Genomic DNA, 15,793 nt, shown 5'->3' on the forward strand with positions numbered 1-15,793 from the left:
TCTACAGTCATCCAAGTTAAAACTTATCTTTTTCATATTTTCGGAACAAAATGTATCTGTACCGCTAGAAATTTAGCTTTGAGGCAACCCTTCGAAACAGTTACATTTTTAACTAACCCGAAGATAAAATAAAAAACTGTGCTTTAGACTGTAGTATTACTTCTTTAAAATTAAAAATTCCGAGATAATGAGAACCAAAGATTACAGTGTATTATTGAACCTCCTTCTTTTTTGTTAAAAAAAAAAAAAACAATGCGCCATCTATGAACCTGAGGCAGGACTGCATCGCAACAAATTCTTGTAGTGTACAAACAGGGATTGTTTCCAAGTTCTCTAAGAACGCCATCTACTGGTAGTTTTAACATAACAAAGACTGTTTCACTGTGCCTGTAGATGGCAGCACGTATCGCTCGACTACAAACTTATCGCGCCTACCAACTTACTCCTCAAGTAGTGCGTGTTTATTAATATGTGGTGTTTATAGAAGTTAATAATCGTCAATTATTTTTTTTAATGAAATCACAGATTAATTTATATACGATGAGTAAGATGTAGCGTACGGAACATGACGGTGTCGTACCCGTCACGGATACGAAATTCATAAACGAATACGGTCTCTTGTCAGTACGATATAAACCGTCGCATCAGTAATTTTTAATAATAATAAAAAAATGGCGTCTTATCTTTTTAAATATTTTAAAAACTGTTCTCAAAAACTAAAGAAATAAGATGCGAGTATTTTTTTATTGATTATTATTATATTAATTTACGTAATTTGTTGTTATAATAGAGTTACATTTTTAAATACAAATAATGAAAAAACTTTGTTTATGCAGATGTCAAGGAGACGCGTAAATTTTGTTTTTTTTTGTGGGTTGCACCGGCTTAGCGCGCAGTTTGTAAAGACTCTCTGGTTACTCTGTGAATAAAATAAAACCAGACGTGTATGCTAACGGTGTTTATTATAAACAAATAAAACGGCGTACATTATTATTGATTCTTACAATTAATATTCGATTTTCATATAAAATCACAATTATTAACAACACAACAACACAATAAATGCTCACATAAAGCTGTGAACACACAGAGCGGGCAAACGTTTATTAAAAAACTTCGAACCAATACAATAATTAGATCCTCATCGTACCCTCATCGTATACCGTACGTACTAGAGCATTGTATTATGGTTTGGCTTTACAATTTTTAAACTGTTTGGAAATATATATTAAAAATACTTTTGACAAACATTTTACTATATTATGAAAGCAGATTTTACATAGCGTATTAATCCGTTTGACCGACTTGATATAGTGTTAAAAATGCTAGAAGTGCAAAAAATATAAGTACTTATAATAAAAAAAGGATATGAATATCATTTTTTTTTTCAAGTTCCATAAAATACCTAAATTTTTTCAATTAATTTATTTGATGTTTAGTTATGAAACCATCCATCTGTTGAACAATGGGACTATTCTTGTAACGAAAAATACTATTATTTGCACTAGCAATTAGCAATTAGCTTTGCACTAGCAATTAGCTCACGACCTCTCGACTCAGTAGTCGGATTTTTGGTTTAAATTAAAGTGAATAGGTAATAAGTACATTGTAAATAATTTAAAATATTCGCTGCCCGTTCTACGTGTTCACTAAATAATGGCAAGCGGAAAACGCTGCGTTAAAAAAAACGCTACACCCGGTTCGCGGACTTAATTGTATTACATTGGCGCATTGGAATATCTATAAGAGAAAATATACTAAAAATAAGTTATAATAATAAAAAATATGTACCTATTATTAATTAGTCATAAAATAATCTATAAAATGTAAACGGCTTTACTAATTTGAGAAAAATTTCCTTGACCATGTCCCTAACCATTTCTTTTCGATTTCCATAACCATTTTCTTTTAATTTCACTAACCATTTCTTTGCAATTTCTCTGATCAGATCGTAAACCATATATTAAGTAGTATTTTTTAATCTACAAAATCACCAACACAACACTATAGCATGGCAAATTAGTTCGTAATACTCTCGATGGTTCGCGGGGGTCGGGAGGCGGGTAGCGATGACAGATAAAATCACAACTGATGCGCCCCACTTCCAGCCTCAGCCACGCGCGCACGACGTCACACCCGCGCAGTCCTGCCCTCCCCGTCGCCCGCATACCATGAGAGTCAACGGACGTGCCAAGCTATACTGTATATATAAACTAAAAAAAACAGATCTAATTAAATCACAATTTTCTATTTAAGGATTTTCCTTGCTTATGTCTGTCTATACTAATGCTCGAATTAGCATATTTTATTATACAAATGGCTGAATATAACAGGCAGATGGTTCACCTGATGGTAAGTGTCCCTTAGTCCACAAAAGCAAAAAAAGAAAAAACGCAAGAATTTTTTATATGATTAACATTATTGTCCTTGTGATTATTATGTAATAGTATTTTATTTAATAAATAGGCCGTTTATTTTGGTTTTTATGTTTTACACTAAATTCAAAATTAAATTTAATTTGTATATTATGTTGTAATTTTTCTATATATTTTTTTTAAAGTTATAGACGAGTATTGTTTGTGATAGAAATTTTCTTTTTTTTTTACGGAAATAAAAATAAAAAAAAGGATATATTCTTGTCCATCGTTCTTTATATACAGGATGCTCGGGAGAATATCCCATAACTTCAAGGGGTTGTCAAGTCGACTTATAGGAGCCGAACTGCTTATTTTTTTTTTAATTAAAAAAAAAACTTCATGTTTTTTTTTATACAAAGTAATTCAAATAATTCCGACCATACATGTAACACACGCCTTTATCTATCCTTGCATTTAAAAATACGTAATCGTAGTGGTAAGACTGTCGATATCGACGAGATATTGCAACTGGCACAACTTCACTAGTAAGCTACTTCATGATATTTATCAATGACTAAGGCTATCGGCTAGGTCATAATATAAGGATGCGATATAAGGGACACAATTTAAGATCTATTTACAAAATATTTTTTTTTTACTTCCGCATTTCACTAGTAAGCTACTTCATAATATTTATCAATGAATAAATTTGACTAGGTCATAATATAGGGATGCGATATAAGGAACACAATTTAAGATCTATTTACAAAATATTTTTTTTTTTACTTCCGCATTTCACTAGTAAGCTACTTCATGATATTCAAAAATGAATAATTTTTACTAGGTCATAATATAGGGATGCGATAAGGGACACATTTTAAGATCTATTTACAAAAGATTTTTTTTACTACGAAAATATTAATTAATTTTCCATAAAGAATATAACCCTAGAATTATGGAAAATACTCTCGAGCACCCTGTATATATTTATGGATCTGATTTTTCGCGATCTATAGTTTATTATTATTATTATTATTAATATTTATATAATAAATCATAGTGGAGGTATTACGTACAATGTTTTTGGCTTTGTTTCTTTTTTCAATACTTATTAATTTATTTGTCTAACAATTAAAATATAGACATGTAAAACTACGTGCAGTGTTAATATCTATAAAACAGTGCGTCCCTTTCTAATTCCTTGTATATTTCTTATGCTAGATAGAGATATCTATATATGTTAAAAATATTGACTGTATATTTATTGAAAAATTAATTTAAATTAAATTATTTTTCATTTATGTAAAAAAGAAAACTATTTAAAACAATTTCAGATACTTCTGCTAATTATTAATTAATTTAAAACAAACAAATATACAGTCAAGTATTAATGTATATTACAGGGTGTCCCGTAAATACAACATACTCTACAGGACGATAGTTAACAAGGCCTATTACAATAACGCAATATATATGTTGGCCGAAATTTTACGGTTTTTTTTTTTAATTCTTTACAAGTTAGCCCTTGACTACAATCTCTGATGGTAAGTGATGATGCAGTCTAAGATGGAAGCGGGCTAACTTGTTAGGAGGAGGATGAAAATCCACACCCCTTTCGGTTTCTACACGGCATCGTACCGGAACGCTCAATCGCTTGGCGGTACGTCTTTGTCGGTAGGGTGGTAACTAGCCACGGCCGAAGCCTCCCACCAGCCAAAAAGTTAATGTCAGCTATCACCCTGTAGAGTATGTCGAAATATATACGGGACACACTGTATATGTATATCAGCTTACGACGGATGACTGTACCCAAGAATTTCATTTTCTAAACTAGCAGACATCTGCGACTTTTTCCGCTTGAAAAGGCCCATTTAAAGTAAGCCTAAGTCACTCATCATGAGTCTGTCTACAATACACAATCTATTAGATAGTTTCTGCAAACAACCCCTTTAAGCAAAGGTATAGTCGGATAAATCGAGACTAGAGAGAGCGCGGTTTGATGCCCCGCCGCCGCGCCCCTACGTTACCGGTGATACCTAATATGTTAGTGCGCAGCTAAACGCACGATGTCTGGAAACGTCTTCATCCGACTATACATACATACAAACAAACATTTCCACTATAATAGATAGATATACACACCGTATCCGGCAGCTGTTTTATACACCCTCTATATGTTGGCCAATAAGCTATTGACCGTTGACCAACAATGCGTCGAATATTGTGGTTGTTTCTTCTACAGCTCTTGACGTTAGAACATTGGCCAGTAATACGCCAATACGCTATCTTGTATTGCGGAGTTGGCCAGTAATACGCCAATACGCTATCTTGTATTGCGGAGTTGGCCAGTAATACGCCAATATGCTATCTTGTATTGCGGAGTTGGCCAGTAATATGCCAATACGCTATCTTGTATTCCGGAGTTGGCCAGTAATACGCCAATACGCTATCTTGTATTGCGGAGTTGGCCAGTAATACGCCAATACGCTATCTTGTATTACGGAGTTGGCCAGTAATACGCTAATACGCTATCTTGTATTGCGGAGTTGGCCAGTAATACGCCAATACGCTATCTTGTATTGCGGAGTTGGCCAGTAATACGCCATTGCGTTGGCTATCTTGTATTGCGGAGTTGGCCAGTAATACGCCAATACGCTATCTTGTATTGCGGAGTTGGCCAGTAATACGCCAATACGCTATCTTGTATTGCGGAGTTGGCCAGTAATACGCCAATACGCTATCTTGTATTGCGGAGTTGGCCAGTAATACGCCATTGCGTTGGCTATCTTGTATTGCAAGCGTTTCAAAGACAACAATTATATTTGCCACAATGTTGGCCAAAGTGAAGGTATTGCGTTACTGCTTTGTCGAGCACACAGTAAGGGTTTCGCGAATATTTAAAATATATATATATATATATACATAAGGTTACAAACTTATCTACCTTTTAAGGGGTTTAAGGCCAATTTTTGTATTTAAGTATACATATAATAATACATTTAAATATATTTCAAGCGTTAAACACACAATAGTCAGGGGAGGATACGAGGCAGGTAAAAATTAACCTATAAAGTGACATTTAACTTTTTTTTTTTCTAAACTTAAGGTTGCCTTGAAGAGATCGCTATGCAGCGATAAGGCCGCCTTTTTAAATCCTAGTTATTTTTTGTCATTTGGCTGGTATTGTTTATTTTGTGAAGTACTTTGTTCTTCATATTTTTGTTATTTTTCGTTTTTGCAAACAATTATTTCAACGAAATGCCATAATAATTTAATATTTTTTTTTATTATTATTCTTTACAAGTTAGCCCTTGACTACAATCTCACCTGATGGTAAGTGATGATGCAGTCTAAGATGGAATCGGGCTAACTTGTTAGGAGGAGAATGAAAATCCACACCCCTTTCGGTTTCTACACAGCATCGCACCGGAACGCTAAATCACTTGGCGGTACGTCATGGCCGGTAGGGTGGTTACTAGGCACGGCCGAAGCCTCCCACCAGGCAAATTTCATATTAAGTGACGAAGTATAGCAGTGGTAGCACAGAATGTCTCTGATTTTTAAATCCCTGATATATTTCTGTATAATATATAATTATGTAAGCTTAATTTTCTTATTGTATTCTTATTCATTAAAAAAAAATAAACGAAAAAAAAAATGTACTTTTTATACATATAAACCTTCCTATTGAATCACTCCAACTATTGCTGAAAACTGCATTAAAATCAGTTCAGTAAGTTGATGAATATTGTAGCTAAAATTGTTTGAATTTTTTTTTTAATCATAGGCAGCTCCCCGCCCACCTCCGCCCCGACTCCTGTGTGTTTTCTTATCTATCAATTACTCAGACCATTACCTTGTATAGGACCTGCCTCGCTAGAGGTTACCCCTCTGTCAAAACTATATGATCATGATCATGTGTACATAAAAATCGATTTTTTATTGTGTTAAAATTGTGTGTGTATTACGATTTAGACACAGTTTATATTATTGGTGTTAAATATTTTGGATGTGTGAGTTTACCTCGTCCCCCTCAAAAATGACAATAGGGATGATGACAGTTTTTAAATTGTATATAAATTAAGAGTATGCTAATAGTAAAGCAATTTTGTAAAAGTAACAGGGTATCTGCGATCATTACTTTCGGAGCTACAGCGATTTAAAGGGTCAGATTTGCGGCGCTGCCGCGGATCCCTAAAAGACGCCCCATACAAAATGATACGATTTAATGACGTCGTAGGTACATAATGATTGTTAGATTTATATGACCGTTCAAACATAATTAATAATATCTTTGTTATTTGTTTATAGTTCACATTAAAAAATGTCACATTTAATGTAAGGAAGCTAAAACTGTATAAATTTTCATCTAATTACGATAAAAGATTTTTAATAGATTTGAAATTTTATAATCTTATTTATTTTGCAAATATCCAGACAATCTTTGCTTTTTATGTATAAATTAGTTAACATTGACCTTATTTACCCGAATGTAAAATAAAAATCAATATATTCAAACCTAGTCATCATCCCCATTTTGTTGGTGAATTAGGGGATACTGGTCCATTTGTAATTGGTCTGAGACTTTAATACATAATACAAACATAGTAAATTGTACTTGGTTACATTATAAAACTATGTTCTTTCATATAAAATGTTTTGAGGAATCTTAAGTATAGGACTAATTTTCAGTTATTAATAATTATTTTATTTTAATAAAAAATATAAAGAAACCGCGACAGGCTCACTATGAACGTTATATATTAATTTAAATAAAAAAAAATCATAAAAACCTAATTATACTTGGGAAACCAATCGCATTTTTAAATTTTAAATATAAGTAATTAAAATTTAAATAATTTAATTAAAATATAAATTATTTATCATGTCTGATGTAAAAATACATTTTTATTTATAACATAAAAAAAAATAATAACAACTTATAACTAAGTCATGCAATTAAAAGGTATTTTCGTATTTTTAAAATAAATAATATTCTAACAGTTAAGTACATAGTGTATCACCAATAACTCTGACAGAATGATCTGTAGCGTACACCCACCACGCTATTCCTGTACGAGTTATATTGTATGTGACTGGGGCTTATTTGATTAAGTAATTATTGTTTAAGTAATCGGTGTTTAAATAACCATTGATTAACTAATCAATGTTAACAATTTTTACTCATTATTGCTTGTAATGTAAACAATATTCAATCCACCTCTACTTAATTAAACAATGCTCATTTTATAAAATATAAAATAATCAATGTTTCAGTTAACCAATGATTAAGTGGTATGCGTGGTATCTTGGCGTATTGCTTGTTCATGCATCTTCTCTTACTCGTTGAGAAATTGAACTAATCATTGTTTAAGTGATTCGTCGATTATCTCGATAAATCGTTCGCTCAGTTTTTGAAAATCTGCTCGTTCCATAAATGATTGTTAAGTATAATCAACGTTATCTAATCGATAATTAAGTGGCTTCCGTGCTAGCTCTTCATTCAGTAAACATTGTTGACGTAAAAAAACTTGAACTGATTATTGTTTAAGTAAATGAATGTTAACTAATCATCGATTAAGTGCTTGAGCAACTTAACGTTCAGTAAACAGTGTTTAAGTGAACAAAGTTTGTCTAATCATTGTTTAAGTTAGCACAGTTCCATTAGTGCAACTGTGTTAACTTACACTTAACAATGATTAGTCACTGTTAAGTAAATAAACGTTAACTAATAATTGTTAAGGTAAATGAACATTAACTTATCATAGTTTAAGTAAACAAGGGTTAACTAATCATCGATTAAGTGGTTTGTGGGCGGCGTATAGTTAGCTCAGTGCTTGAGCAACTTCTCCTGCTCGTCGGCGCGCGCGGCGTACAGCTCGCCGTTGCGTTCGGGCGACGCGCGCGATGCGAACGACGCGCGCGTAAGCGGCGACGCTGACGTTGGCGGGTTCGGCGACACCTGGCGACAACGCGACATTATCATTAACAACTCATACTCAGCTCACTGTCGAGCACGATTCTGCTCTCGAAATTAGAGGGGTTTGACTCTACCACGCTGGCCCAATGCGGATTGGCAGACTTCACACACGCAGAGAATTAATAAAACTCTCAGGATGGTTTCATTCAAATATTTTTCCTTCACCGTTTGAGACACGTGATATTTACTTTCTTAAAATGCACATAACTTAAAAGTTGAAGGTGCATGCCCCGGACCGGATTCGAACCTACGCCCTCCGAATTTATTATACACAATTTTTTTTTTTTTTTTTTTTTTTTTTTAATTTATCACTGTTGTGCAACCAGCTGCAACAGCTAATTGCTTGAGGGTACTTAATGGCGGTGGCTAATTTATTTGTTCATTAAATAATAATAATAAATAAATTGTTTTTCTTATAACCACAGAATAAAGATCATACAGAATGAGTGTTTAAAAGCAGCGTGGTGAAGCCGCTGAAACCCATAAAAAAAAAAACAAACGACACGCGTCTCCTTGACATCCGCATATACAAACTTTTTTTCATAATTTGTATTTCAAAATTGAACACTAAAAAAATTACGTAAATTAATATAATAATCAATAATTACCAATAAACAAAAAATACTCTATCTTATTTCTTAAGTTTTTGTGAACAATTTTAAAATAGTTAAAAACATAAGACGCCATTTTTTTTTGAATAATATTGAAAGTTACTGATGCGATGGTTCGTGTCGTACTGACTCCAGAATGTATTCGTTTTTGAATTTTGTATTTGGAACGGCCACGACACTGTCGTGTTCCGTATGCTCTATCTGTCTATTATTGATTAATCTGTGCTTGTAACATACCTGTCTGGAAGGAGTTTTGTGGTCTCCGCTGATGCTAATGTCCTCGTCAACGGACTCCAGCAGCTGGAAACAGTTGCAAGCAATTTGTCATTCATCTATCATAATAAAACACATTTTGTATCAAAATTACATTTTCCATTGTTACTAGACAAATTCGGATGCGATCTTTAGGACGTACGGAATATGTGCGCACGGGGTGATGCTCCGCTGCGCCTTATGTTATCGCTGATACCTAAAATCTTGTACTGCGCAACTTAACCAACGATGTTCAGAAACTTCATAAAGATTGCATCCTACTGTATGAAGTTAACAGGCAAAACACAATCTTCACCAGTGAGGTACAGGGGTAGGACGACAGAGGAGGGCGACAGAGGAGCAGGGAGGGAGGAACATTATTCATTGATTCATTGCGATATGAGATCACGAGTCACGAATAAACAGATAAGTTTGTTCTTGATACTGACACGCAAGATAAAAAATAAACCTTAAATTTCTTTTAAGTAAAGCGAACTTTAAAAAAGTAGCGATTAGGTTCACTTTAGTTTGAAGAAATTTAAGATTTATTTTTTTAGTTTGTACAGCCGAGATAGCCCAGTGGATATGACCTCTGCCTCCGATTCCGGAGGGCGTTGGTTCGAATCCGGTCCGGGGCACGCACCTCCCAACTTTTCAGTTGTGTGCAAATGAAATATCACGTGTCTCAAATGGTGAAGGAAAAACATCGTGAGGAAACCTGCATAGGAGGGTGCAGATTGGCAGACTTCACACACGCAGAGAATTAAGAAAATTCTCAGGTATGCAGGTTTTACCATTTGAGACACGTGATATTTCATTTCTTCAAAATGCACACAACTGAAAAGTTGGAGGTGCATGCCCCGGACCGGATTCGAACCCACACCCTCCGGAATTGGAGGCAGAGGTCATATCCACATAGAGGCAAATGACCAGCGGTGGACGTCCATCGGCTGTTAATGGTGTATTGATGAAGAAAGGCATAAAGTACTAACACATTAAAATAATAATTAAGATTCACGTGGCATCTCTCCTTTCTAACAATCTTATGATTTTCGACAATTGCGACATTATAATTTCTTCAGAATTCGACAAATTTCTCGTCTCATTGTCGCGTCTGTTCAATCGATTTATATAATCGATGTTATGACGAATACGAATAACTTCGTCGATGTTCAGTCGATATCTGTCACTTTCATTGAAATTTCGACGATTCTGATCGATTGTTTCATAATTGCGTCTATCATTTGCATCGTTACTATCACGAGTTTCGAATACGTTATGTAGATTTCGATTTCCATCATAGTTACTTTGTTTATCGTCCATTTTGTTTCTATTTTGTTTATCAGATTCGTTATGGTTAACTTCATTAAATTTCAATCTAATCAAATCTGTTTCGTCGTTATTTTGTCTAGTCTGTCTGTTTTCTTTTATATTGTGTTTATTATGATGTGTATCTTCAACATTTTGTCGTTTAACCTCAATATCGTTATTATTTTCATTGGGAAAATTACAATCACTTTTGTAAATGTTTTTTTGATTAAATTCACTACTGTATGTAGAGCGACCCTCACTATCATAGTATCTTGTAATGAATTTCGGTCGACTGTTGTCCAATTTAGTATCACATTTTCCAAGTCTTTTATAAATGTCTTCGTTTTCATTTTCGCTTATTAACCCTCTGCTATCAAATTGTCTTTTATCTATTATGGGTTTTAAGTGATTTTTGTTTTGTATTTCGCTATCACTGACAAAATCTACATCTTTATCACAATAGCATTCGACGAGCGATTTAGTTTTTTTAACTGCTTTACCAATATTAGAGTCAACTTTATCTTTTTGTGTTACATCATGTGTTGATTGTTCCGGTCCGTGAAAGGTTAGGAGAGATTTTTCTGTTCTAAATTGTGCTTTCTTATTTGCGCCATCTGTTGATTTTGAAAGATTATTTAGACTAGCTAAACTTATCTACTTTTACTATGTTGTAGATATCCCTTGGACGCGTATTTAAACGGTGCGTTTCCTTATCCTCACTAGCAACTTAAATGTTGGTATCGAATTGTTGTTTGGTAGTGAAACGGTTATTTAACTTTAAGTTTGTGGATGTAATAATGTTAACGACTTCACAATCATCAAAGCTACTCATATGTCTACAATTCTTAGTTAAGCACTAGTAAACGCGTTTCACCCACGTAGTTCCCGTTCCCAGTTAGAATACAGGGATAAAATATGACACTCACAATAACGTGGCTTTATAGTGGTAAAAGAGTTTTCAAAATCGGATCAGTAGATCCAAAGATTACCCCCTACAATACCACAAACTTTATGTATTTATAACATTAGTTTAGATTAATTTGTGCTTTGCCTTTAATTGCTTTGTATATTGACTTTTGAAAATATTTCCTCATTTTTAAAGATTTACTTGCCTCTCTTTTCCTTTTCGTCGATGTCTTCTTTACTAAGCTTTATCGAGGTATCGGATGTCTTTGTTTGAGGACGATATTTCTTTGAAGTGCTTGGCAAATGTTTTAACTCTTCCGCTGTAACGCTGGATTGGTCTTTGGCCTCATCATCACCCAATTGCTCACTTTGGTTATCTCTAATAAGTTTTTTGTACGTCTTGGCGTAGAAATTTTTATTGCTTTTCGAGATTCTACCTTCATTGTCTGTTAAACTTTTCATTGACAAATTAGATGGTACATTAGTAGTTTTATAGGTTTTTACAACTCCCTCCGTTTCAAGGTTAGTTTTTCCGATTTGTATGTCACTTGGCGCTTTTAAAGTCTCTTGGGACAAACGGTTGGTCCAATTCGGAGTTAGATATTGGGAAGTGCTGGCGAATTCGTTTGTTACATTTGCCAAACTTTTGGAAGCAGATTTGTTAGCACTATCGTGTTTGGGACGAGTTGTTGTATCCTTTCTGGATATATCAATACTAGTTGAGTCGCTTTTAGATAGATCATAGTATCGGGATTCATCCAAATCTGTAATGTTTCTTTTATCCAGCTAAAAATCATCGAGATTTAAGTTTTACAATTTATTTAACACTAGCCGACGTCCCGTGATTTTACCTGCGCAGTTCTCGTTCCCGTGGGAATACGAGGATAAAATATAACCTTTTATATATATATACCTATGACATGATAAAATACATGACACTCACAAATAACGGGTCTCTTTAATGATAAAGGAATTTTCAAAACAGATTCAGTAGATTACTCCCTACCAGGGCCGGACCGTCCATACGGCGAACGGAGCGGTCGCTCCAGGCGCCAAATCCTAGGGGGCGCCGAAATGGTAAAGACAAGATCGAAAAGAAATTTATGTGATGAATTTACGTGCGCGAAAGGCGCCATAATTGGATCTCGCTCCATTCTAAAATTTACCTCGGTCCGTCGCTGCTCCCTACAATACCAAAAACTTTACCTCTTTATAATATTAGCATAGAAGTATAGACTAGTGGAGCCCGCGACTTTGTTCGCATGAAATTCTGTTATTGAAAAATCCAGCAGGAATCATGAATTTATCGGTATAAATAGTCTATGTGTTGTGCTGCCATCTATAGGCATAGTTAACCTGTTTGTTATTTTAAACTGCCACTAGATGGCGTTCTTAGAGAACTTTGAAACAATCCCTTTTTGTACAAATCAAGTACCTATTGCGATGCAGTTATGCCTGAGGCTCATAGATGGCGCTTTGTTTTTTTATTTTTACCCGACTTCAAAAAACGGAGGCAGTTCTCAATTCATGGGAATCTTTTATTTTTTTTTTATCCAGTGTAATCGGTTCAGCTGTTGCGGCGTAAAGGAGTAACAAACAAACATACACACTGACACACTTTTGATTTTTTTAAACTGATATTCACGCAAATTAGTGACGTCACCAGTATCAGCTATTTTAGTGATAAAGTTAAATTTTACCTGAATTTTATTTCTTTTTTTTTGTTTTATTAATAAGTCGTTGTTTACCGGTGAAGCATCAGCATCGTCCAAAGTGGCACTCGATCTAATAAGGCCTACTGGCAGTTGGGAGGAACTGCACAATCGGCTGAAGGGCTGGGAAAGGAGGGGTTCCAAAAGGTAGGATGGATTATATAGGATAGGTTTAGATATTGCTTATCATATATAATATTACTAGCGGACGCCCGCAACTTCGTCCGCGTGGAACTCAGTTTTCATGAATCCCGCGGGCACCATGAATTTTTCCGAAAATTTATAATGGAAATAGATTTTTCTCTGGATTATCTGGATCATAGGCTACTACTAGGATTTATTCCGAATAAATCCATGGTTTCCCGAGATTTGCGAAAACTGATGATTTTGATGATATGAATGTTTGTTACTCTGTCACGCCTTGACTTCTGAACCGAATTAGCTTAAATTTGGATATATGAATTATTAATTATTTGGATTATTTGGAAAAATCCATGGTTTCCGAGGGATTTGTGAAAAACTAAATTCCACGCGGACGAAGTCGCGGGCGTCCGCTAGTTAGTAATATTTTAAAAGATGTTGGAGCAAATATTTTAAAATAAATTCCTCCATTGCTCTGTGAGCTTCATACAAAAGTAGCATTTGGAATTTCAGTTTTTAGCTTACTAGGTACTTTCGATAACGATCGACTATAAAGTATCATAAAACTTACGTGATATTAGGTCGGAGTATGTCCGACTAGTTTAAAACCCATACGTCACATACAACAAACTTGGCACAAGATAGCGTTAGTTCGGTTTGCTTACAAAAAGACTTTTTTTTTAATTCTTTACAAGTTAGCCCTTGATTACGATCTCACCTGATGGTAAGTGATGATGCAATCTAAGATGAAAGCGGGCTAACTTGTTAGGAGGATGAAAATCCACACCCCTATAGGTTTCTACACGACATCGTACCGGAACGCTAAATCGCTTGGCGGTATGACTTTGTCGGTAGGGTGGTAACTAGCCACGGCCGAAGCCTCCCACCAGCCAGACCTGGACCAATTAAGAAAACCTCAATCGCCCCAGCCGGAAATCGAACCCAGGACCTCCGTCTTGTAAATCCACCGCGCATACCACTGCGCTACGAAGGCCGTCAGAACTTAACATATAATTACTAGCGGACGCCCGCGATAGTTACGATAGTTTTTCACAAATCCCTCGGGAACCATGGATTTTTCCGGCATAAAAAGTAGCCTATGTGTTAATCCAGAGTAAAATCTATTTCCATTCCTAATTTCAGTCAAATCGCTTCAGTAGTAGCGGCGTTAAAGAGTAACAAACATCCAAACATCCATACAAACTTTCGCGTTTATAACATTAGTAGGATATATTATATAGTACATATTCGACTGACCTTATCGACTTCGGTGTCGAACTGTTCGTTTGTGGCGCCCTTCGACAAGGCGCCCTTCTCCATCAGCGTCGCCCTCTTGGCCGCCAAGTACAGAGATCTGACGGTACAAATACTATTACAGTTCGGCTCACTGTTGAGCACGAGTCTCCTCTCAGAATGAGAGAGGTTAGGCTAATCCACTATGCGGCCGCATTGAGAAAATTCTCAGGTATAGTTTTAATAGGTCTAAGCCATCTGAACCAAATATTTTTTTCATAAATATAGCCCAGTCAGTATGAAAAAAATAAGGACTGTAAAATCGTCACGTCACGTTTTTTGTGCGCAACCTATTCTGCGCACCTTTCACCGTGCGCTGCCACGCACGCACGGTGATAGGTGCATGCACATGCATGTGCACGCTGTTGTCGGGCGCGCACGCTGCGGCCCACTGCACCTCCATTGCGCACCTTTCACTTTTCAGGCGTAAGTATTGAGACGTACACAGTGTATGCTGTGGGGCAACATACACCTATTTAGACAGTCGATCTGAAAGAGTAAACTCCATTCGTGCTTCGGAGCTGACACACACACATTACCGTTTGACACCTATTCTGCGCACCTTTCACCGTATGCACGCTGCTGCTCCTCGGTTGCGCACCTTTCATCTTTCAGGCGTCAGTATTGAGACGTTCATAGTGTATGCTGCGGGGCAACATACACTATTTAGACAGTCGATCTGAAAGTGTAAACTCCATTCGTGTGTCGGAGCTGACACACACACACATTATCGTTTGACACCTATTCTGCGCACCTTTCACCGTATGCACGCTGCTGCACCTCGGTTGCGCACCTTTCACTTTTCAGGCGTTAGTATTGAGACGTACATAGTGTATGCTGCGGGTCACATACACTTTTTTTTAATTTTGAAAGAGTAAACTCCATTCGTGCGTCGGAGCTGACACACACACACATTATCGTTTGACACCTATTCTGCGCACCTTTCACCGTACGCACGCTGCTGCACCTCGGTTGCGCACCTTTCACTTTTCAGGCGTTAGTATTGAGACGTACATAGTGTATGCTGCGGGTCACATACACTTTTTTTTAATTTTGAAAGAGTAAACTCCATTCGTGCGTCGGAGCTGACACACACACACATTATCGTTTGACACCTATTCTGCGCACCTTTCACCGTACGCACGCTGCTGCACCTCGGTTGCGCACCTTTCACTTTTCAGGCGTTAGTATTGAGACGTACATAGTGTATGCTGCGGGTCACATACACTT

General features: G+C 35.9%; 1 protein-coding gene across 1 annotated transcript in view; it reads right to left on the reverse strand.

The window, feature by feature from the left end:
* Window positions 1-945: 945 nt before the first annotated feature.
* LOC112051135 (unextended protein) overlaps window positions 946-15,793 on the reverse strand; it is a 59,580-nt gene continuing 44,732 nt past the window's right edge. Inside the window, exons 14-16 of the mRNA XM_052889461.1 lie at window positions 14,528-14,624; window positions 9,186-9,248; window positions 946-8,319 (exon numbers count right to left, since the gene is read on the reverse strand). Coding sequence (XP_052745421.1) covers window positions 8,188-8,319; window positions 9,186-9,248; window positions 14,528-14,624 — 292 coding nt within the window. The 3' untranslated portion in view covers window positions 946-8,187. The remainder of the gene's footprint in view (window positions 8,320-9,185; window positions 9,249-14,527; window positions 14,625-15,793) is intronic.

This window comes from Bicyclus anynana, chromosome 26 (assembly GCF_947172395.1).
Source record: "Bicyclus anynana chromosome 26, ilBicAnyn1.1, whole genome shotgun sequence".
Taxonomy (NCBI): domain Eukaryota; kingdom Metazoa; phylum Arthropoda; class Insecta; order Lepidoptera; family Nymphalidae; genus Bicyclus; species Bicyclus anynana.